We start from the raw sequence: 25,576 nt of genomic DNA on the forward strand, positions 1-25,576 counted from the left end.
CACAGAATCAACCCCATATCTCTTAAATGCTGAGTTCCAAGAAGTTCAATGAATAGATCGTTTGGAGTGGAATAGATCTGCACAAGTAGCCAAGTGTGAAGCAGTAAAAATGAAAGTGCAGTCTTGTGAGCAGAATACTCCACAGGGCCTGGGATCTTTGTGTAATTCAGTGGTACCCCGGGTTACAAACACTTTGGGTTACAAACTCCGCTAACCCAGAAGTAGTACCTTGGGTTGAGAACTTTGCCCCAGGATGAGAATGGAAATGACGCAGCGGCCCCATTAGCAAAAGTGTGCCTGTCAGGGAACTGCAGGCAACGAGGGAGGAAAGAAAGAATGGGAGGATACAGAGAACGATCTCCACTGCTCAGTACTGAGTCCTCCTCAGAAGACAGGGAAGAGGATAGTGAGTCTGGGGAGGAAGGGGTGCTTCCGAGAGAGGGGGATCCACGGGAAAGCGGAAGGGGCTGAGCCGTTGGCTGTGCTGGTCTCGAGGGCGAGGGAAAAGAGAAACCAGTCAGAGCAATGCGTCATGAGAGACGGATCGCTTTGTTTATTCTGCATGTAATCGCTTTGTTTATTCTGCATGTAATCTTGTCAGAAGGAAATAAAGAAAGCAATTTATGGCTGGCTGCCGGGAGTGTTTTCTCTGCTGAGTGCAGCAACGTGTGCAGCTGGCTAGCTGATAGTGCCTCAGGTTAAGAACGGTTTCGGGTTAAGAATGGACCTCCAGAACAAATTAAGTTTGTATCGCGAGGTACCACTGTAATTGTGCAAGTCAGTAATTTTTTATATAACTGTAAAAACTGCTCTGAAAATTTATTATTCCCAAAATGAAACCTTCATCTGGTTGTAAATATTCAGATTATACTAGCAAGAATGAGTCTTTCTGTAAAAAAAAAAAGATTTAAATCAAGTTTTACTGACTAGTGATTTAAATCGTGATTTAAACCAAATCCACTCTGCTTGTAACCGTGTGCTGCAGGGATGCTGAGCTCCACCCCCCCACCCCCACCCCGCCTGCTACTTCACTCCACCACAACCCATCTCCCATTTCTCTCTCAACTTGATGCGCTAACCAGAACTGAGCTCAGAGGACATTAAACTGCACCTGTTGAAAAAAGACACAGGTCTGCGGCCACCTGCTGCCTGGCCCTCTGTTGAATAGCTAAAAAGACTGGGAGCATCATAAGACTCTGGGTGCTCTGACCCCCCTTGTCCTGGGCTGGGGAGGAAGTGGATTCAAAGAGGAAAAGTTTCACCAAAGGAGTGAGAGGTAAGCGCCCAGCAGGCAGGAAAAATGAAAAGTATAAAAACATTCCCTTAGCTTAATACATATGGCAGAGAGGTTGTTGTTGTTGTTTAAGTATTCTACCATTTAAAAATCTGTACATTCCATTCCTTATAAAATAGATTAAAATTACCCTATATGTATGAAATTTAGTAAAGAAAATCTCTTTGGTGAGATACACAAGTTCTCCAACTTTTAGAAACACTGAATGGGGAAAAACAGCTGTTCAAATTTGTGACTGGGCCAGCGGTTTTTTGGGGAGGGTTCATATTAACCGGGGAGATGTTTAACTTGAAAAGCTGATATGAAAAACTGAAATGCTTTGAGCAATTCAGGTAGACCTCTGGGGCAAGCCAGTGAGAGTGTAGTGTGGTGTAGTGAGAGCCAGTGTGGTGTAGTGGTTAGGAGCGGTAGACTCGTAATCTGGTGAACTGGGTTCGCTTCCCCACTCTTCCACATGCAGCTGCTGGGTGACCTTGGGCCAGTCACACTTCTCTGAAGTCTCTCAGCCCCACTCACCTCACAGAGTGTTTGTTGTGGGGGAGGAAGAGAAAAGAGAATGCTAGCCGCTTTGAGACTCCTTAGGGGAGTGATAAAGCGGGATATCAAATCCAAACTCCTCTTCTTCTTAATTTGAAGAAAAGACATTGTGCCATTTTCATTATGTTTAAAAGCAGCGTATTTTAGAGCAGCCTGGAGATGCTTTGTACTACAGCTTCCATTAACCTCCCAAGCTGGTTGGGGCGAATAGAAGCTAAAGCCAAACCAGGTTGGGGAACAGACAACTTATCAACACAAGTAATTTGTTGTGAGTGAAAAGTCCACCATGCCCTGGGAAGTATCAGTTACTTATCCCTCATTTGGTTGTATTTAAACACTTGTTGGCTTCAAAGCCTGGCTAGCTTAAAACTGGAAATGGTGGCTAATTTTTTTGCATACACCTTTCAGTCAAGCTGTTAGCTCAGCCAGAAGTGTTAATTTAATTATTTCTTAAAACAATTACAGTTGAAAATCATAAGCTCTGTTTCTCCATTATTCTCTCCTGAGGGTGCCCACAGAAAACAAAATCCCAGACTATATATATATATCTATATATATATATATATATATCTATCGTATTTTTCGCTCTATAACACGCAACTGACCATAACACGCACATCGTTTTTAGAGGAGGAAAACAAGGCGGGGGGAAATTCTGAAGAAACAGTGGATGTATCATTTTTGTGCCTCATGCTGCGGCCACAGACATGTGATCTGATGGTGAATTTGGGGTGACCCAATGCAAAAATCCTGAGAATCCCTGTGGATCTGTGCTTTGTAACCACGTTTTTGCACCATTGTGGCCCCAGGCAACAGTGGGTGCGTGGTTTTTTTGGTGCAGGCTGTAGACATGGAAATGCTATGTGATCTGATAGTGAATTTGGGGTGACCCAATGCAAAGATCCTGAGGATCCATGTGGATCCATGCTTTGTAACCACATTTTAAGTGGGGAGGGAAGGAAAAACACAGAAGGGACAAGGAGCACGAGAGGGGTGTGCAGAGAAGCAGCTGGCTAAGAATGCAGGAGAGGGATTTAACGGGAGGGAGGAAAGAAAGGCAAAAGTTTCCCCCCACCCAGCCACGCAAGCCAGCTCTCTCTCTCTCTCTCTCTCTCTCTCTCTCTCTCTCTCTCTCTCACCTGCATGTTTTCCGGCTACCTGCGAGTCCCTAAAATGCTTCCCTGGACGCAGCAGCACCGGAGCACAGAGTGGAATTAGAAGGAAGGACGCGATCCTTTCCTTTCCCCTCTGCTTGCCTGGAGGGGATTTGCCTGCTCTTTGTTCCATTTGAGCAAACAGCAACCGAAACAGGAGAGGGTGGGCAGTAAGACCCTGAGGTAGAATGGAGGAAAGCAACAGCTTCCTCTCTCGAGCGAGGGACAGTCAGCTCCAGGGACCACACATTCGCTCAATAACACGCACAGACATTTCCCATTACTTTTTAGGAGAAAAAATCTGTGTGTTATAAAGAGAAAAGTACGGTATATATATAGGCATGAAGATAAAGGTTAAAAAAGGACAAGACACCAGGGCCAGAAAAGCCTCTGCTACAAGGCGGTGATGGTCAAGGCACTTCACAAAGCATCTGCAACCCACTTTCCCAAGCCTTGCTGTCCACAGAACACAGGACGACCAGCTCCACCTCTCACACAGCAGCTTCCTTCCACTCCAGTGCTAGAGGACAGCTTGTCCCTCAACTCCGAGCAACCATTTGTAAGCAAGTCTTGAAAAGCATGAAGCAAAAGCAGGGCAGTCCAGCACAGACACAGGCAGCCCGGTCTTATTCAGGCCAAGGCATAATGAAATCCAACGGGAGATGTTAAGTAACAGTTGCAGAAAGGCTGCTCTGTGACTGACAGCGCTGCAAGCCTGCTAAAACAGAAAGCCAACTTTCAACTCCCACCAGGCAGCCTCCCTTCTTTTGAAGTCTTACATAAGCAGAACTTGAGTATAGCACCCACATAGTCCCTTCACAGCATAAATCACAGTTCTTAGGTTTGTTGCTTAACCAGACTTGCCACTGTAGGGATAAAGGGTTCATGTCAATTAACTTTTATATCAAATTTATCATACTTTTTTTATAAAAAAAAATACATTGGGTTATAATGCATTGCCCCAGCACAGGCTTTTATTTTCTGCTGAAAACTGTTTAAAACCTTTAAAAAACAAATTAGTGTGCAGATCTTATCTATTCTAACGTTGGTTACAGTTACATAGGCATGATGGTGAGAACCTGTGACCTGCCAGATGTTGTTGAGCAACAACTCCCATCACACCTAGCCAGCATAAAGATAAGATAAAAAATACCTCATTTAAAAACTGTTTAAAATATCTAAAAACAATTAAACACAATAAACCATTTAAAGCAAACTTAAGAACAGATGTACCCAAATCAAGTATCTGGCTATGCCCAGTACAGTGGTACCTCTGGTTACGAACGTAATTTGTTCCGGAGGTCTGTTCTTAACATGAGGTGTGCTTTTGCTAATGGGGCCTCCCGCTGCCGCCGGCGTGCAACTTCTGCTCGCATCCCGGGGCAATGTTTGCTACCAGGAGCATCTACTTCCGGGATGGGTGATGGTGGCTGCCTAATGTCAGCAGGCAGGGAGTCCCAAAGCACAGGGGCTGACCAAAATTTCATTTTGCAGTTATTATTAAGTTCTAGATTAAGTTACAGTCTGTCATCTAGTTCTGTATTTTAGTAATTGAAACACTAAAGGACAGTATATACACTTGAAATTTTAGGATATAAAGGAAACTGTTTATTTAATTACAAATAGCAGTAAATTTTTGAGATTTAATTTTTTAGTGTATTAGTAAGTTTATCAAATAATAGTGGGGTTTTTTGTAAAATTGAAATCATAATAAAAATTCATTGTTGTAAAGAGTGCACTTTTTGCCAGTGTGCAATATATTCACCAGCAAATCCTTTTTGTTGTTGTTGTTTCAAGGTTCTGACAACTGAGGTGAGCATTAGACTCGATGGCGCATTAGACTTGAGTAAAGACGGTAATACATACTGTACTTGGGAGAAAGCTCAGTGGGTGTTACACTGCATAGGATCAGGTTGTTAATCTATATTGCACAAGGTTTCTACAAGGTGAAGTGGCCAATCTTTCAACTGGAATTAGCTGAAGTAGTGTTGGGACACAATTTTGCTTTGTGAGAGACAGAAAGCATAAACACACACTTGTAGAAAGCACACTCATATAAGTGCTTGACAATATTGGATTAGTGAACCACAGCCCTCAGAAAAGTGCATCAATTCTAAATGTGACAAGATTAGTAAACAGACTGAAATATATTCCATCCAATCCAAATAACTTTATCGTTCTAGTCACTGGCCATGACAAATCTAAATAAAATCCAAATCTAAAAAAAAAAAAAAAATACAAACAAAAGTGGTGTTGCGCCACAAATAATAGTCTCTATTTAGATCTCTGCGTCTTCCTTACAGTTCACTGCTATATTGTCCAGGGTGTTCTTTTTGGCTGCCAAACAGGGCAATTTTATGAGTCACTGAAGCGTTTACATCACTAAGAAGCCATAGGACCTTCTCTGCCAGGAGAGACATTTTTCCTGTACAGATGGTAAGGTGAGAAATCGCCTCCTGGGTGGGCAATATAGTAAATATATTTTCATCCTGGAGAAGAGTGACTAGTGGGGTGCCACAGGGTTCTGTCTTGGGCCCGTCTTATTCAACATCTTTATCAACAACTTGGATGATGGACTCAAGGGCATCCTGATCAAATTTGCAGATGACACCAAACTGGGAGGGGTGGCTAACACCCCAGAGGACAGGATCACACTTCAAAACGACCGTGACAGATTAGAGAACTGGGCCAAAACAAACAAGATGAATTTTAACAGGGAGAAATGTAAAGTATTGCACTTGGGCAAAAAAAATGAGAGGCACAAATACAAGATGGGTGACACCTGGCTTGAGAGCAGTACATGTGAAAAGGATCTAGGAGTCTTGGTTGACCACAAACTTGACATGAGCCAACAGTGTGACGCGGCAGCTTAAAAAGCCAATGCAATTCTGGGCTGCATCAATAGGAGTATAGCATCTAGATCAAGGGAAGTAATAGTGCCACTGTATTCTGCTCTGGTCAGACCTCACCTGGAGTACTGTGTCCAGTTCTGGGCACCACAGTTCAAGAAGGACACTAACAAACTGGAACGTGTCCAGAGGAGGGCAACCAAAATGGTCAAAGGCCTGGAAATGATGCCCTATGAGGAACGGCTAAGGGAGCTGGGCATGTTTAGCCTGGAGAAGAGGAGGTTAAGGAGTGATATGACAGCCATGTTCAAATATATAAAAGGATGTCACATAGAGGAGGGAGAAAGGTTGTTTTCTGCTGCTCCAGAGAAGCGGACACGGAGCAATGGTTCCAAACTACAAGAAAGAAGATTCCACCTAAACATTAGGAAGAACTTCCTGACAGTAAGAGCTGTTTGACAGTGGATTTTGCTGCCAAGGAGTGTGGTGGAGTCTCCTTCTTTGGAGGTCTTTAAGCAGAGGCTTGACAACCATATGTCAGGAGTGCTCTGATGGTGTTTCCTGCTTGGCAGGGGGGGGTTGGACTCGATGGCCCTTGTGGTCTCTTCCAACTCTATGATTCTATGAAATAGTGCAAGATGTATTTCACCTGCAGGTGCCCACATATACAGAGTCTTTTTAGGATGCTGGAGGGCACAGTCTGAAAACACAGCCCAGTAAAAGTGAATCTTAGCGAGCCAGAGATTTGACAGGTAACTGGCTCTAAAATGGATCATTTTTAGAAGGGAGAACCAAGCAGAGCATTTAGAGGATTTAATCGCTTGCAGATCATGTAGCAATTCTGTCCGGTGGCACCAATCACTGAGTTGGTGTTTGTCTGTGGATGTAATCTCCTCTACCTTATGGAAATAATAAGAGTTCAAGTAATGTTGGGTGTTAGATTCCACCACTGGCTGTTCTCCAATTCCACATAGTACAGGGCTGGCAAGTGCTCGCAAGGCATGGAGGACAGTATTTTCAGGTAATTAAATCTGGTGCAAATAGCTCTTGCAGTTAGATGTTGGCCATCTAGCTTCCATGCGGAACAGTACAGTTGCTGTTCCCATGTGTAGGGGAAACAGTCAAAATTGGTTTTGCACCATTTCTAATCCTCTGATAGCATTTTTATCCGTGTCCCAGATTTCAACTCCATAAAGCATTTGAGGGATCGCTTTACTGCCAAATATTTTTAGCACGGGCTCAAACTGTTTTCCACCCTTTGTGAAGTAAAACTTCACCAGAGCCCCAATCTCTCTCTGCACTCTGGTTTTCATCACCTTGATGTGCCACTTATAAGTCAATGTTTCATTAAAAAGGACGCCAAGATATTTGAAAACATGGGTTTGCTCTAAATCATGGTGCTCAAGCATCCATTTATAGTGGGGGCTACATTTTCAGAAGAAAGACCATGATTTGGAGTGGTTAACCAGGAGGTCTTCTTGTTTACAATATGAACTGAGAGCCTCCAGGAAGTTTTTAAGGCCCAGACGGGAAAGAGAAAGAAGGACTATATCGTCCGCATACAGCAAGCAGAACACTTTCCTGTTCCTAAGTACTGAAGAGGGAAAGTGAGCTTGGGCTAAACGTGGGACTATGTCATTGATGTAAAAGTTGAAAAGTGTGGGGGCTAAAATGCAGCCTTGTTTTACACCACTAGCTGACCTGAAAGATTGAGACAAGCAGTCATTTAGGCCCACTCTGACTCTCGTGTCAGTACAGCTCTAGAATCAACAGGAGGAGTCTATGTTCTTTATTGGTGAATGGAGCAAATCAGGAAGATTTGGCTTCATATTATATTCAAAGCAGGGACCATGGCTTGTTTCTTCATAACCAAGCACAATTAGCAAGCCAACAAAAAATCATGGTTTCAGGTCGGCTAGGTACTGTGGCTTCTTAGAGAGAAACAAACCACAATCCCTGGTTTGGACATAATGCAAAGCTAAGACTTCCTTTTTTATTTTATGCTGCTCATGGCACAGAAGGGCAGTAGTAGTTAGGAAACATGCACCAGAGCACTGCCTGTACTTCCTAAACCATGATTAGTCTAGGTTACTGTGATGTGCAAATAAAGCCAAAATATTGGATATGGTACAAGCTAGCATCCAATTGCACCACACCACCAGCGGTATATATAGCATCACCCAGTAGATCACAATTCATACCATAGAAGCCAACTCCTAGGGGCTGAGGTCCCTTTGTCGTCGTCCCCCCAATAAAATATTTGAGGGGGCAGCCACCCCAAGTTGATGGGCACTGCCATTCAAATGGTGTACATGCACCATGCCATGTGATCGATTATGCAGGGTGGGCATTTTATTCAAGTTGGCATCCCTGGTTCAGACTATGGGGTGTGCAGCATAGGGTTGTATCTCTCAGGCCTTATCTCATGCATAAGGGTAAGTTCTTTTGTGGGGAACTTTGTTGTAAGGATGCTTTGCACAAAAAGTGAGCAACCTGAACTTAAGCACACTGCTAACACTTCTGTTCCAAGTATCTTGCTTTGGGACTCTAGACGCAGCCAACCAACACCACATTGCATCCCAGTTCTAACTATTGGGGATTGCATGGGCAGAGCACCCAAGCAGAATAAACAAGGGAAGAGGAAACATATTCTGCATGTGTTAAGTGCCACAACTGCCTCCCATGTACTCCACTCCTCTGTTTTACGTGAATACTGTGTCTTGCTTAAAATGGATTATTGAAACACATTCCTTCCTCACAAAACCAGGAGTCTCTCCGAGACAGGGAATGCACTCACACGCAAACACAAAAACACACACATAAGCTCTCTGTTGGCAAAGGCCACGTGCTCCACTCCAACCATTGCCAAATCTGGTCAAACACTCATAAATTTGGCACTCCAGGCCTTTCCCCTGACCCCCCCCCACTGACCCAGCTCCACAGCCTCCTTGGGCTTTTGCCTGGCTGGAATGTGTTCTTGAACAGGGATAAAGGCTCCTGCCTGCATGGAGAATGTGTGCGCGTTTCTATGGTTGGAATAGAAATGGTTGCCTACTGCATACAAAGGTAAGAGTCACACCCATTGCTCTACTTTCTTATCCCTCTGGTCCTGCCTGCTATTGGAATGTGGCCTCCCGTATGTCGTCTGTGAGGGAGAACACCCTCAAACTGAAAAACGCTCCCTCTTCCCTGCCTACAGATATGTTGCTCAAATCAATACAAACCACTTTGAGGTTTTGTTTTTTAACCATCAAGCAGTGTATAAATCTCATGAAATGAATATATAAAGCCTGAAAATGAGTTCACACTTTTGGCAACTAAATGTGGCACAATTTCAAGCAGGAATATTCCTTCTTGGGCTCAAAGAGTAATCTCCTCTCCCTGATACGTTATCCTTCCTGCAATTATTGTTGGTAATTAATTTCCCCACAAAAAGTAGGTTACTGCTTATCCAATATTATTAATAGACATACTTCCATGTATTATAAAGATTCTGAGATACACAAAAGAAAGGAATCTACATCATCATGCATTTTAAAATGAAAGGGGTTTTTTTGTAATATATTTACTGCCTTTTGTAAAGATTTCTACAGGATCTTAAAAAGTATTACATTAAAAATATCATAGCTGTAATGAGTGTTTAGCTAGGTAAAGAAACCTGGCGAAGAATAAAGCCCAGAGTTTGGTGTAAGTGGAAGAAATTTAAAAGGGATCAGTGTTGCTAAATGCCAGGATGTGTTTCCGTGGACAAGGTGCTAGTCCTGGACAATTAAGAGAGCAATCCAAACCTGCAGAGGATCTGGTCATGCAGCTCTGGAGGCCACCTTCTTGCAGACTACTCTTTCTTTTCTTCTCTGTAACAAAAACTTCCAGCATAGAAAGTCTCAATCTGCAGATGTACACTCATCATGCTTAACTTAAAACTCAAGGCAACGTAGGGGGGAAAGTTGCTTCTGCAAAAGTATTGCTTCTCTTTGGCCTCCTATGGAACAATCATTGCCTGAACATTCCCTATCAGAGAACTAAAAGTGCCCAACAATCCAAATTACATGCCCCTGAAGGAGGATATTCTGTGTGGGGAAGAATTTTAGCAGCATCAACAGTAAACAAAACTGCAGTGAATGCTGTTGAAAGCGATTTCCTCACCCTCTGGTTCACCCCTTTTGAGGGTTATACACAATCCCCAATGGCACTGCTTTCAGTGGTTTAATTTCTAAATGGGGAGATGTTGAGACATAAAGGTAAAGGGACCCCTGACCATTAGGTCCAGTCGTGACTGACTCTGGGGTTGTGGTGCTCATCTCGCTTTATTGGCTGAGGGAGCTGGCATACAGCTTCCGGGTCATGTGGCCAGCATGACTAAGCCGCTTCTGGAGAACCAGAGCAGCGCACGGAAACGCCGTTTACCTTCCCGCTGGAGCGGTACCTACCGTATTTTTCGCACTATAGGACGCACTTTTTCCCCTCCAAAAATGAAGGGGTGTGTGTGTGTGTGCATCCTATGGGGCGAATGCAGGCTTTCGCTGAAGCCTGGAGAGCGAGAGGGGTCGGTGTGCACCCAAAAAACTAGGTGCGCCTTATAGGATGGTGCGTCCTATAGGGCGAAAAATACAGTATTTATCTACTTGCACTTTGACGTGCTTTTGAACTGCTAGGTTGGCAGGAGCAGGGACCGAGCAACGGGTCTAAATGCTACACCATCTGATTTGAACTCCCAGTCTGCCAATGGCAGTACATGTGTACTGATTTTGGTGAAATGGAGCCAATAAGGAATGAGTTTATATCTTGCCATGAGAACGTAGGATAGCGTTTGGCATTATAAGAAGAGGAGTTTGGATTTGATATCACTACCCTACGGAGTCTCAAAGCTTCTTTTTCTTCTGCAGAATTAATGGGTCTGAGTGTCACCAATTTTAGATATATATACCTACCTCACAACCATCCTGGGGCAAGACAAAGCGGACCAGCCTCACAAAGTGGTATGAAAGTCTATCGATTAGCTTCATGGCTGAGTGAGGATTTCTTCCAGATCCCAGGACAATAATAATAAATTTTATTATTTATACCCCACTCATCTGGCTGGGTTTCCCCAGCCACTCTGCGCGGCTCCCAACAGAATATTAGAAACACGATAAAACATCAAACATTACAAACTTCGATACACAAATTTTAGCCACTACAGCACACCATAATAAATAACATGTGCCCCCTTTGCAGGGATGACACTCAACTTTGTGAAGTGTACCACATTTGCGGCAGGGAGTAACACTTTGCATATAGCAAACAGTGAAAGCGCTCTTTCAGTAACTGAAAGTTTCAAGTTAATTCTTCCTGAAGCCATTTGAAACGTAAAGCTACTAGGACTGGAAAATGAGGGTGGTATATGAAACGTCCTAAAATTCCATTCTTAATTTCTGCATAAAGTGCTAGACACACAGCAACCAACCAAATGCTTGCATTCAGTTCCTTCCAAGTTCTGTGTGTGTTTGTGTGCAAAACAAAAATCAGATTAACATTCTGACTACACCTTTCCTGCCCTCCTGGTTGGCCTTAAGTGTGGGGAGTGGTGCAATTAACACCTGCGAGCCATGTGCTTGCAGCTCAGTGGTGAGAGCATCTGCCTTGCATGCAGGAAGATTCCAGGGTTCAATCCCCAATGGCACATCCAGGCAGGGATGGAAGAGACCCTGGAGAGCTGCTGTATGTTAGTGTAGACAATACTGAGCTGGAGGAACCACTGGTCAGCTTCATATAATCATAGACTTGTCGAGCTGGAAGGTATCCCCAGGGTCACCTAGTCCACCCTGGCACCCCCTGCAGTGCAGGAATCTCAACTAAAGCCACCATGACAGAAGGCTGACCAACCTTCCTGCTCACCGTGCTTCCTCCAGGCTAAGTTGAGATTTATAAGCAGCTGCAAGCCCACAGCCAGCCAAGGAAGCACAGCACACCTCGCCTCTCCCTCAAACTCATACAGATGCCCCCAGGGGGTTCTCTCTCCACCATAGTGGCCTAAGCCCCCAGATCCACCGCATGCTGGCCAGCCTGCCTCCTGCCCCCCAGTGGGGGAGGCAAGGCGAGAGGAAGAGGCACTGCCGAGGGTCCGGCTCAGCTCGCTTCTTGCACACGCGGCCCAAGCCTCCTGGTGCCAAGACACCAAGTCCCCCAGGCCTCCTCAGGGAAGGAGCTGCTCGGAGTGAAAGAATCCAGACCAAATCTCGAAGGGAAAGCTGGATTCCTGCTTTCCCCTCACTTCAATTTATTATTTATTTATTTGAATTTCTATACCAGCTTTCCCAAGAGGATCACAGGGTGGCCTGCAGTATAAAAACAAAAACACATAATGTGGTAACGAACAAAACTTTACTTCCCCTCCCCCTTTTGATGGACTAGCCCCTTAAGTACCTCTCTTCCGCTTTGGCAGAGTGTGAGGAGGAGCAACAGGGCAGGGGGGGGGCATGCCTGTTGCGTCCTCCGCAGCCATCCTGGCAACCCTGTACAGCATCACAAAGCGGAGCATAGACTTTGTGATGCCGATTCCTCCTTTGCCACACAATCCCCTCACATCACCAGCAGCAGCCCAGCCACCCTCCTTCTCTCCTCACCTCACTTGCCCGCCAGCTCTCTCTTTCTCTGAGCCTCCTACATCTGGCACTCTGGGCAGCGCACGCATGCTCCCTTTGTCCCTCCCCCACCCAAAAAAACAGACATTTTGGCAATTTTTAAAAATTCCCCCTAGATGGTGATTTCACCCTTGCAGTCTCGGACGTATCGGGGGGGGGGGGCACGGACTTATTGCAACCCTACATTAGGGACACCTATATAACCCACTGTCCATCTCCTAGTATTTTGAAAGAGAAATTGAAGGGGAGGGGAGAATTCATAGCTCAGTGTGAATTGGTTGTGTGGGATAATGATAAAAACAGCTATCTTAATTTATTATTGAGCTACTTAATTCCTCTGTGAGAAGCTGACTGTGCTAGTTCTGCAGACCCTGCCCTGGTACAACCATACAAGGAGGGCTTGCAGTCTGAATTTAGCCAAGTCACATAACACAACAAAGTTGACAACCTTACAAATCTGGAGGAACAACATTCTTCATGTGTGTCAACAGGAACTGGTTTTAGGTGTGTGCTCTTCACAATGTTGGAGGAATTTATACATGCATTTTTAATAATTTCAATCCACTGTGTGTGATAGTTCTTCAGCTGTTCCTTGCACTACATTCAAAGAAGGTGAGGAAAGGGGGAGGGTTCCTATTTTAAGTTCCTGCAGTCTAGGCTGTGTTGGATAACTTCATTTTAAAACACTACTTTTTTGTTTCCTTATAAAGAATAGAGCTCATCTAGATTCTAGGAGACCTTACATAAAAAGAGAACAAGGGTGTTGGGAGGTGTAGAGAAAAGGAAAGAAAAAACACTGACCCCAATTGAGCTGCACATGCAATAGCACTAACAAAACAACAGCAATAGCAGCAATCAGCTATTTGGTGGGACACACATACAGAAACATGCTTCCTAGCACATACAGGACATTGTCCTGTTCGCTTCTGCATCGTTCCTTCCTTATTTCAGATATCGTGACATATTGTTATATCACAGTGTTTAGCTGGTGATATATCACTAAAACCAGATGTCACCCAGCCCCATCTGCAACTAAGCGCAGAAAAGTGAAAATGCACTTCTATCATTCTCATTTGCAAATTCCAGCTCACTTATTTCCGTCACTGCAGCTCTAGTGTAGTTAAAGAAAAGCAGTGAAGCTGTAACCTCCCTCCTAGTGACATTACTGCATGATCCCAAAGCATATAGTTAAATCACTAAAATTAATGGTACCTATGGGGAGCTTAAAAGAGACGCGGGTGGCGCTGTGGGTTAAACCACAGAGCCTAGGACTTGCCGATCAGAAGGTCGGCAGTTCAAATCCCCGTGACGGAGTGAGCTCCCGTTGCTCGGTCCCAGCTCCTGCCAACCTAGCAGTTCGAAAGCACATCAAAGTGCAAGTAGATAAATAGGTACCACTCCGGCAGGAAGATAAACGGCATTTCTGTGCACTGCTCTGGTTCGCCAGAAGCGGCTTAGAAGCTATACGCCGGCTCCCTTGGCCAATAAAGCGAGATGAGCGCCGCAACCCCAGAGTCATCTGTGACTGGACCTAATGGTCAGGGGGGTCCCTTTACCTTTACCTTTATGGGGAGCTTGGGGTGTTAGGGGAACGTTAGTATTTCTGGTGGGGGACAGAGCATGCTCCTTCTGGGGTAGATAATCTACTTTGGTCCCCACCCTGCACTCAGTCCTAACCTGTGGATCCTAGAAGCTGTCATCATGCAACAGTGCCCACACTTTGGGAAATGGCTTTGACTGGCTGGCAGCCGCTGGCTAAATCAGGTGAGGGTAGCCAATTGGTCTCAAATGCTCAGAACCCAGCACAATCCAAAATAGAGTCCCTAAGATGGTTGGATGGCATCGTGTGTACCTCCTTCTGGCAACTCCTGCAGCCAAGCTGGTGCCAAATGTATTGCTCTGGTTTCCTTTGAACTACATCAACAAGGTAGAGGGGAGGGGGTCTTCTGGGCAGCCCAGGACCTCCATACACAATGCCCAGGATTGCGACCCTGAGAGGTCACTTTGCTACCAGTCTCCACAGCTACAGGTTGGCGCTGTGAATCTCCAGCAATTTGACTTTGAACCCAGAGGCACACTCCATTCTCTTTCAAGACAGATGGATGCCAACAAAATGGTACTGTTTTAAACTGCTTTATTTTGGCTGGACATATGCAATAGTTATCACATACAGATAAGAATAATAGGTATAAAGTATTTCCACCTGTCTCTCATTTTATAGAGGTATAAATTACTGTATCACGGAACAGGAGCTACTTACCAAACTCTCAAGTTATTTCTTGCTTAACTTGGCAAATGCCTGTTGCATGTGGATCTAAATTTATATCCCTTTACCATATATTCATATTATATTGACAGGAAAGGCCTGTGAGATCTCTTAACTTGGCTGTCCTATCTGACCTAAAAGCTAGTACAAGCCTGTCAGAAAAGCTGGAGTTTTTGACAAGCACACAAACTCTTATTGTCTCTAAAAGAGTTGATTCTGTCTGTTTTCACAGGGGCTATTGTTGTGAAGAAACTAAAGGTTATGCTTAGGTCATGCACTGTTCAAAGGTGTATTTGCTGAAAAGAGAATGTGAAATAGCATTATTTCCCTAAAGCTAATCTTCCAGAAAAAGTTGAGGAATCTTTCACTACATCTTCAAGTTAATATAGAAAAATGTGGGTTAGGAGAAAAGAACTGTTCAGCCTTTCTGCTCAAGAATGTTATTCTTATTTGTGAATTACTACAGTTACCGTATTTTTCGCTCTATAACACGCACCCAACCATAACACGCACATAGTTTTTAGAGGAAGAAAACAAGAAAAAAAAATATTCTAAACGAAACAGTGGATGTATGATTTTTGTGGTTCATACTGTGGCCACAGACATGTGATATGACAGTGAGTTTGGTGTAGCCCAATGCAAAAATCCTGAGGATCCATGTGGATCCATGCTTTGTAACCACGTTTTAAGTGGGGAGGGAAGGAAAAGCACTCAAGGGACAAGGAACACGTGTGGGGTGGGTGGAGAAGGATGCTGCTAATAATGCAGAAGAGGGGTATAAGGGGAGAAGGCTCCTCTCCTCTCCCACTTTGCTCTTTTAAAGCAAGCAGGCTCTGCCTTTCTCCCTCCTCCCTGCTCATCCCCGGCTTAGCGAGCTGAAAAACTTTGCTGCTATGTAGCAAGCTGAGTGGGGAGGAGAGAAGGACAGAGAGCCTGCTTGCTTTAAAGGAACAAACCGGACAGGAGCTGCTTACACTCATGTAAGCGGCTCCTCTCCTCTCCCGCTTTGCTCCTTTAAAGAAGCAGGCTCTCTGTCCCTCTCTCCTCCCCACTCAGCGGCTCTTCTCCGCTTTGCTGTTTCAAAGCGAGCCACGGAGGAGGGAAGGAAGGAGAACCATGCATCCTCTGCTCAAGACTGCAGCAGATCCCCCCCCCCGCCACCCATAGGCATTCCCTCCATAACACGCACACACATTTCCCCTTACTTTCTAGGAGGATAAAAATGAGTGTTATGGTGCAAAAAATACGGTATTTAGAATTCTTATTTGTGAATTACTACCATTATTTAGGGGACGTGGGTGGCGCTGTGGGTTAAACCACAGAGCCTAGGACTTGCCAATCAGAAGGTCGGCGGTTCGAATCCCCGCGACGGGGTGAGCTCCCGTTGCTCGGTCCCTGCTCCTGCCCACCTAGCAGTTCGAAAGCATGTCAAAGTGCAAGTAGATAAATAGGTACCGCTCTGGCAGGAACGTAAACGGCGTTTCTGTGCGCTGCTCTGGTTTCGCCAGAAGTGGCTTAGTCATGCTGGCCACATGACCTGGAAGCTGTATGCCGGCTCCCTTGGCCAATAAAGCAAGATGAGCGCCGCAACCCCAGAGTCGGTCACGATTGGACCTAATGGTCAGGGGTCCCTTTACCTTTACCGTTATTTAGGTTCATTTGTTTGTTTACAGCAAGATCTATTTTAACATGTAACCTGAAGAGGCAACATGTAGTTTTGTACTATCACAGATCACATATAGCTGTAGGAAATGGCCAATACCTACCTCATCTTCATTCTCTGGGCTGAAGGGGCCAAAGCTTATTGAACATGTTTTGCAAACAGAAGGTTCCAGCTCCAATCGCCAGCATCTCCAGGTAGGACTGGGAAATGAACCTGGAGAGCCACTGCCAGTCAGTGCAGACAGTCCTGAGGTAGATGGACACACCGCACTGTGAGCTAAGCTATGGATTTGCAAAGCCGCACAAATGTGTGGGCTCCCAGAGAGGAATTCACAGCCACTTCACTCTTCCCCAGTCCTTATTACTGCTGCATTGTGCTGAGCCAAGCCAAGGTTTGAACTCAAGACTCCTGGCTACTGTCTCTCTTCACTTACTACTAACTGTGTTTTAAGCTCAGTTCAGTTTACTGCAAATTAGGTTAGTATAAGGCAGCCTCCTGTGTACCTATAAACGACCCAACTGTATACATACTGTTGGAGACCGGGAGTCTGCTTTCATAAGGAAAGAACCCCGTGGCTGTAAGTCAGGCACCCTGAGGATCCTAGATGGTACAAATTTGTCTTTCATATCCAGTTTCAAAAACTGTCAGCTTGCTACAACACTTGCATTTTCACGTCTATTTCTTTTTTGGAAAAGAAATCATTTTACTTCCCTGGACAAACAAACAAAATTGTTGCAGATCAATAGTGAGACAGAACAGATGAAGATGAGAAGGAGTGATCTACCTGATTTCCAAAGGCTTAGCAATGACTACTAATCGGAAATGAAGAAAGAAGACACTCCCAATGCAAAGAGTTTACTGCAGCATCTTGCTGAGTAATAATTACATCCTATTAGACAAATTTAATAAGAAGAAAAAAAGATTTCGTATGTACAAGTAAGATCAAAGAAGCTTCACTAGATATGGCCTGTTTTCAGCATAAGACTGTTTAAATTGAATTTTATGACTTTACTATATGCAGATTTCCCCCATCCCATTTGATATCCTCTTTACACCTGACCTACAAATGTCTAAATGAGTATTCTGGAGGTTTAGTATTAGAATTAGCATGACCTACAACAATACTGCTAGGCAGCAGACTCAAGTAGAACTAGACACAATGAAGGAAATATGGGATAGGCAAGCATATATTTTCCTGACAATGTGGTCAAATTACGCTAAATCTTGTGACCACTTGCTGATTCTCCCCTGCAAATGACACTTACAAGCCCCCACAGTTTATTTTTTCTCAGCTGGGTGGAGTGGGGGGCTGAGAGGAGAGCATGTGGCCACGGGAGAAAGATTAAGTACCCCTTTAGCCAACATTCCCCTTGATGGCTCTCCTCAATGCATTTGAGTTATCCAAGTAAGCATGGTATTAGGAACATGCACTTGCAGAAAGAATACCTCATTCTGTACTCACAGGATTATCCGGATCTCCTAGTATTTTCTTAGCACGTGAACTCTCCCTACATTTAATTTTTACCTTCATACTTTACAGAATATTTGACAAATCCCATTTATGTATTATGCTGAATATGAATAAGAGGTACAACAGACAGAGGAAGCTACCTTGCACTGAGTAAGACCCAATGGCCCATCTGTCTCAGTACTGTCTACACTGACCAGCAGTTGCTCCAGTGGTCTATTCCAGCCCTACCTGGAGAGGCCGGAGATTGAACCCGGGGCCTTCTGCATGCCAAGCATGTGTTCTACCACTGAACTACAATCTTTCCCCTAAACATGAAGCAGAAGAACATGTGAAGAGTTCTGCTGGATCAGACCAACTATCTAGTCCAGTAGCCTCTTACCACACATCGTCCGGTAACCCTAGCTGGCTGAACAGATGATAAAATGGGGGCCAGCCAGCAAACATGGAGTGGCATCTCCCTAGTGCAGGCACCTGGTCAAGGAACTGTAAGGTAAAGGGACCCCTGACCATTAGGTCCAATCGTGACCGACTCTGGGGTTGCAGCACTCATCTCGCTTTAGTGGCCGAGGGAGCCGGCATACAGCTTCCGGGTCATGTGGCCAGCATGACTAAGCCACTTCTGGCAAACCAGAGCAGCGCGTGGAAACGCTGTCTACCTTTCCGCTGGAGTGGTACCTATTTATCTACTTGCACTTTGACGTGCTTTCGAACTGCTAGGTTGACAGGAGCAGGGACCGAGCAACGGGAGCTCACCCCATCGCAGGGATTCGAACCGCCGACCTTCTGATCAGCAAGTCCTAGGCTCTGTGGTTTAACCCACAGTGCCAACCAGGCCCCTCATGCAACTGTAACAGTACACAAATCAGAGGGACAAAATTATCCACAGAATTTCAACAAGAGTGATAAGCAAGGTCTCTTTTATTCTTGAAGGCAGTGCTGAAAGCCAACAACGTTCCTCCAAAATAGCAGGTTGCATGACTGACTGAGGTATATTCTAGACACACTGTTCCTTTACAAAACAAAAAAAATTCCTTCCAGTAGCACCTTAAAGACCAACTAAGTCAGTTCTTGGTATGAGCTTTCGTGTGCATGCACACTTCTTCAGATACCTTCTTCAGATGTATCTGAAGAAGTGTGCATGCACACGAAAGCTCATACCAAGAACTGACTTAGTTGGTCTTTAAGGTGCTACTGGAGGGAATTTTTTTTGTTTTGACTATGGCAGACCAACACGGCTACCTATCTGTAACTGGAACTATGGAAGGCACCACATTGAGCTGCATGAAATGGAAGTCCATCTGGTATCTGAAGAAGTGTGCATGCACACGAAAGCTCATACGAAGAACTGACTTAGTTGGTCTTTAAGGTCCTACTGGAAGGAATTTTTTTTGTTTTGACTATGGCAGACCAACACGGCTACCTATCTGTAACTGTTCCTTTACAGTTTGCGAAGAGGCAGGAATGCCCCCCACGCAACACACAGCCACACACACAACTTGATTAAAGTCATACATATCCTGTGATATGTATGGCTTACACATACTGGGTTATTTAGTCTAAATAGTATGAAACAAATTGGTTTCAGTAAAGGACCCTTATAAACACTGTTGTTTTAGCTTTATCTGTTGTCTAATGGGCAACCACCACACACATTGCTGAATCACACAGTATCATCAATGTTCAAGTAAAATAGGAAGCTCTACAGGAAGACTGCAAGAGGATGTGTGTCTAAATTTGGCTCAATACAAGGAGCAAACTAGGCTATGCATATCCTATATATTTATTTCTGGGAAGGGACAGAAGAAAACACAAATATGGCAAAGCTTTTTGCTTTCTTAAAATGACTTATTTAAGAAGCCTCTGGATGGAGGGAAACAATATTGCTTCAAGAGACAGCAATGTTGCATTTGATTATAATTTAAACCACACTGTGGACAGGACAGAAACAGTTATCACACAAGCGGAACTGTCAGCTCCTTAATTTCCAATGAGCTTCTCATTCAATAACCATTTCATTTGCCAACTAACAGGAGGCTTTTCCTTGACAAAACTAATTCCAAAGCACATGTATGAGAGTGTGTACACATGAAACTATTTTGTCAAAATCAGCTGTCAATAGACCTTTACTGGCAGTGATCTTCAATTCTTTGAAGTTTCTTTTCACTGCATGAACAAACAGAACTGATTTCTTTATTTAATAGGATACTTAATTCACATCATTGTTAGAAGTGCCTTTAATCATACCGCCATCCTGATTTCCTTGAAGTTATTTTATTTAATATATAGTGGGTGTCCTTAGTGCAACCAATAATTTTAAAGGGCACAAAATTGTGTAATTAAAAAGAGGAACATTTCATTGATTAGCTGAAACTTCTGAGAATCATTTCTTTGAGAATGGCTAGCAAAATGGGGAAGAATCTCATAGACTAGAGAGGGATGATGGCCAAGCAAGCATCCTCTATAAAACTAGCTTTGCTTCAATATCTTTTGAATTCCCCCCCCCCCCCGTCTGCACACATTTAAATACAGTAATTATATGCAAGGTAACTAACTCATGGCTTCTCTATCACAGAACATGTTCAAAGTTTGAATTATATACATGAAAATTGATTAGATTTATAGGGATATAGCTGCATACATTTTCTGAAAAGAGAGCCCATGTTTTCTTGATAAAAGGTTTAGATAGGAGGAGGCACCTGTGTGGCAGAGGACAGAGCCCTGAATATTTTAGGCATCAAAACTCCTACTGCTTCTACAAGTTACTAGTCTTCTGGCTTGCACATACTTCCATTCCCTAAATGGTAGCTTATCGAGACATATTTCCTTAAGATGTATGGACAAAAATTGTGTTTCTATTTTGTTTTCTTTGTCAAAAGACCTATTATTAAAGTAACTGCACAAGGTGGTCTGGAAACCAACTTTGCTTCTGCATAGCTATGAGCTGTCCAGGGTGCAGACTGAGAGATTAGAAAATGAGCCCTGCAGGTGTGAAAAGCTGTTAAAAGGCTTATTTAGTATTCCACAGGCTCCTGTTCCAAGTGGACCTTGAAGGAGTCTTGTATAATTTCTGCTACCGTATTTCTCCAAGTGAACATGCCTAACTTAAACCAGAAACAGAGAGTGCAGCAAAATTAATGCACCACTTGAAAAGCAGCAAAGTGAAAATACCCCGTATATAATCTTCAAGGAGCTTAGTCCAAATCTGAACTATACTTTTGTTAAAAATGGAAGAGCTAGTGATATAATTTGTTCAAAAACAATTGTCCCCTCTCCCGCTGGCAGAAGGGATCCTAAGCTCTTCCTGTCCAGAAAGGCAGTGCTGCCTATTAATTACTGGTGTCAGACAACAACTTCAGTGGGACTCCCTCCCAGGACTTATCAGCTAATCAATGCTGAGAGCAAGATCCCCTAAAGGTGTGCTTTCAGTTATTGCACTGATTGGTCTATTTAGCTAAAAACCATCCTACTTCTTCCAACTGGCATAACGTAAGGGGCACATACACCATTTTTGTGTGAAGTGCAGTGATCATGCATCACCATGATCAGGAATAGATTCACACATGGAAACCAAACTACTGCCTTTGCAGAATTCTGGCTCCATCCTGATCCATTTATGAACAAACATCTCACAAGATCATGAAGATGTCCATAAAATAAGCCATTTCCAGTCCCACGAGAAATAACACGAGTACATCGAACAAGTACTATGAGGCAACACACTGGGGACTGTGGCTGTCTGTGAGAAAGCAAAAGTAGCTGTATGCTTCATTAAGACCCAGATTTAAGCTATGCTACAGATCTTTCCCCTTTACCGTTTTCAATATCACAGCAGACTCTGTTTAGCCTCTGGTAATGAGGATTACGAAGCAGATCAGAACAGTCACATCCTTCCACTAAAAGGCATGTATCACTAAGCTCTCCCAGCATCACACCAACACCAATAGCAGTGTTCAGTTAACTCAGGGGAGGCTAATCCATGGTGCTCCAGGTGTTGGACTTTACATTCTGTCAGTCCCAACCAACATGGACAATAGTCAGGGATGCAGTCCAGCAACATTTCAAGAGCCAAAGGTTAGACACCCCTTAGTTAACTAGTCACATTCTACCTCTTTCTTCATCAGGGATAATGGACCTGTGGTTCATTCCTGACAATTTCTGATACTGGATGCATGGTGGAAAGGAGCTGGAATACAGCAACATCTGGAGAACCACAGGTTTCCTATTCCTTCCTCTACAAACACAAGCTTGATTCACACTTCACTTTAAACAAGCTTTGGATTAATCCAATGGGTGTATTCTAAGAATGACTAATGTTGGATACAACGCTATGGTTGCAATCCTAAACCTACTTACTCGAGAGAAAACCCCATGGAACACAGCATGATTTACTGCAGACGAAGCATACATAGGACTCTGCTGCAAATATGACTCATGAAAACTTTACTTTTAAAATAAAGTAGCCACAGCAACAACATACTTAGGAGTTCTACTTGTAAGCTGCAATTAATGGAAGAGTGTATTTATTATAGTAATTAAAGCTTACATTTAATTTAAGACGACACCAATACATTCCTGGTTTTATTGAAAATGTTCAATAATCCAAGCCACTGGCAGAATCTTTAAAAAGGAGCGTAGATTTTTTGAAACTGATGAGAAAAACAAAGTGGCTTACTAAAAATACCCTGCTGCTTTAAAAGCAAAAATGAAACTCTGCATGGATAGAATTTCCTGATATGAGATTCAAGCGATTAGGTAGTGCCTTTCCTGTATTTTCCAGGAGATTCAGAAACATGGATGCAGAAAGGAAATGGTTTTAAGATAACTTTGCCTCTGCTTATCCAACAGAGTAGGATGTTCAGCCAACTTTTTGCGTAAAATTTACATTTTTATATCACCTGGAACATATTTAGCAAAAGCACATTTCCTGGTGAATTCAGGTCCTGTTTTTGATTAATGTGATCACAGGAGACCCTAACAGCTTTCTTCATGGTTGTCATTCTACGGACAAAGAGTATCGGAATTCAGAACTTAAGGTGGTATCGAAAGTCTAGTTCACACATCCTCAGGTGACCTCAGAAGCAGGGTCTATGAGCAGGCTGGACAGACTGGTCATGCCTGCACCAAGGCAGCATTTGTGTGAACTGATGCCTCCATATCAGTAGTGTACACATACTTCCCACAAATTCCATAAGAGTGGTGACACTTTTTAGAGAAGCTGGTTCATACAAATTGGACATCCACATGAGCATAACATGGAAGTCTGAGACAGCCCCATATGCACCCAAGACAAAGGATTTAAACTGAGTTCCACATGGCAAATGTGTTCACTGACTCAATAGTTCCACTAAAGCCAACGATGGCAGAGCATCGTAATTCCAAGTCTCATAACCACACCCACACAGCTGTGTTCTTGCTTTTGTCCAGAAGCATCACCTCACTAGTATATATTTTTTTTAGTTTGATAGCAGGAGAACGTTATGGTTTTTTCTGATTATTTTTTACTTGCTCAAATCACACAGCCATGAAAATAGTTCAATTGTCCCTTACCTACCCCAAGACTGGTGTGTTGAATAACCAGATGTCCTCTAAAAAGGTAAAGAACCCCCGACAGTTAAGTCCAGTTGCAGACGACTCTGGGGTTGCAGTGCTCATCTTGCTCTATACGCCAAGGGAGCCGGCATTTGTCCCCAGACTGTTTTTCCGGGTCATGTGGCCAGCATGACTAAGCTGCTTCTGGCAAAATCAGAGCAGCACAAGGAAACACCATTTGCCTTCCCGCCAGAACGGTACCTATTTATCTACTTGCACTTTTTGGCATGTTTTCAAACTGCTAGGTTGGCAGGAGCTGGGACCGAGCAACAGGAGCTCACCCCATGGCAGGGATTCAAACTGCCGACCTTCTGATTGGCAAGCCCAAGAGGCTCAGTGGTTTAGACCACAGCACCACCCGCGTCCCCTACTAGATGTCCTCTAGTACAAAATAAACTGAAATATTTGAAAATACAAGTGCACAAAAAATATATATAGTGGGCTCTTAACAGTATTGACTATAATCACAAAATGTACTGATTTTTAAAGTTTTACATAATCCTTGTGAACCGTATATTAACAGACACCCGAATTTAAATGATAACCATTTAACTTCAATAAATTGATAATTGGAGAAAAACCATATGTTCTTATTGGATTTTTCTCCCACATTTCATTTTGATGTAATAAAAAACTCTATAGATACCTGAACGTGTCCTAAGGGTTGTGATACAATCATATTAATGTCAGTCACATTAATTCTTGCACAAAACTGGTTAGCAAATTCAGATCTTTCCACATGGATGAGAGAAATTAATTTCCTATCTATTATATGCACACAAAGCTCCAGTACCTTTTGACATTAGGATTCTACTACCTCTCTCAGAAAAAAAAATGCTGTGGAAGTTTTTTAAAGTATAAATATTGTGCTGTGAACCAAGAGGGGAAGGTTCATGTCTGCAAGTCAAGTGCACTATAAATAATACAAAAACACATTTCCAAGTGTAGCCTAGCACAGCTGGAGCTGACAGGAGTTGTAGTCCAACAACATCTGGGAGCCCAAGGTTAAAGAGGCTGCATAATTTCAAGGTGCATAAATACAATCAAGTCAGTTTCCCCTCCATGCATCTATTCCAATCAATTTTTATGTCCAGCTTTACATCAATCCAAGTTAAGTTATCAATGAGCACGCTCTGCACAAAAGCAGGATCCATCCATGGCTCAGGAAAGGCAGAAGAGGCAACATCATGTTCTTACATCACAACATCAAGAACGGCTGCACTTTGAGGAGCCATTTCTGTGTTTGACTATACCAGTTCAGGTAACAGTGAGCTCACAGCACTGAAAATTCTTCCATGCAAGGATATTCCTTCCACATAGAACAACAAGCAGATCAGTGAGAACTAGGCTAGAACCCTAGTCGCTAATTTGCTAGTTTTCTCTTAGGAGAGAGGAATACTTGTCATAGTTCCTTCTTGTAATGTTAAGTAGGTTTATCACCTGTTACAGAGAGAAACAGGTCTGGTAAAACACATCCAGAGTAGTCATCTCTACCTATACTGGATATCAGCTGTAGATACCTTTCTACCACCTTCTGTGACAAAGTGGAGAAATACCAGTGCTTAGTTTTCTGATGTGCTGTGTTTAAAAATGGCACTCTTTTCCCTCTCCAGAAATGGCTAAAGCAGATCCACAAAGTCAAAGCCATCTGATGTGATTTCAGAAGTAAAGCTGGAAAAAGTTCTGATCCATATTTAAACTGACAGCTTACCTTATTATGTTCATAGCTGTATGGGATTCTGAGTGTATCCATAGCTCTGATCATAGACTGCATTGCTGTGAATATATTCTGATACACAAGCTTTGTGAAGCCCCTTTTGTCCTCATCAGAGTATCCAGAACCATGGATGATTCTCATCTGTTTGATAAATGTGCTCTTGCCACTTTCTCCTGTACCTGAAAAATAATCAAATACAGATGCATCATTAGACTACAGTATCTGAAGAAAATGCAGCAGTCGCACAACTTCATTTGTCCAGTTAAAGCAAACTTTATTCCCTATCACAGTAGTACCTTGGGTTACATATGCTTCAGGTTACAGACGCTACAGGTTACAGACTCCGCTAACCCAGAAATAGTACCTCGGGTTAAGAACTTTGCTTCAGGATGAGAAGAGAAATCGTGCTCCGG

The 25,576-nt window shown here is 43.5% G+C and overlaps 1 protein-coding gene across 3 annotated transcripts in view; it reads right to left on the reverse strand.

Moving 5' to 3' along the window:
* Nucleotides 1-25,576, reverse strand: part of LOC310826785 (guanine nucleotide-binding protein G(q) subunit alpha) — a 94,882-nt gene that overhangs the window by 34,023 nt on the left and 35,283 nt on the right. For all 3 annotated transcript variants that reach the window (XM_083702118.1, XM_083702116.1, XM_083702117.1), the window contains exon 2: nt 25,158-25,342. In XM_083702118.1, the coding sequence (XP_083558244.1) occupies nt 25,158-25,304 (147 nt within the window). In that variant the 5' untranslated portion in view covers nt 25,305-25,342. The remainder of the gene's footprint in view (nt 1-25,157; nt 25,343-25,576) is intronic.

Source organism: Podarcis gaigeae (assembly GCF_964106915.1).
Source record: "Podarcis gaigeae genome assembly, chromosome: 11".
NCBI lineage: Eukaryota > Metazoa > Chordata > Lepidosauria > Squamata > Lacertidae > Podarcis > Podarcis gaigeae.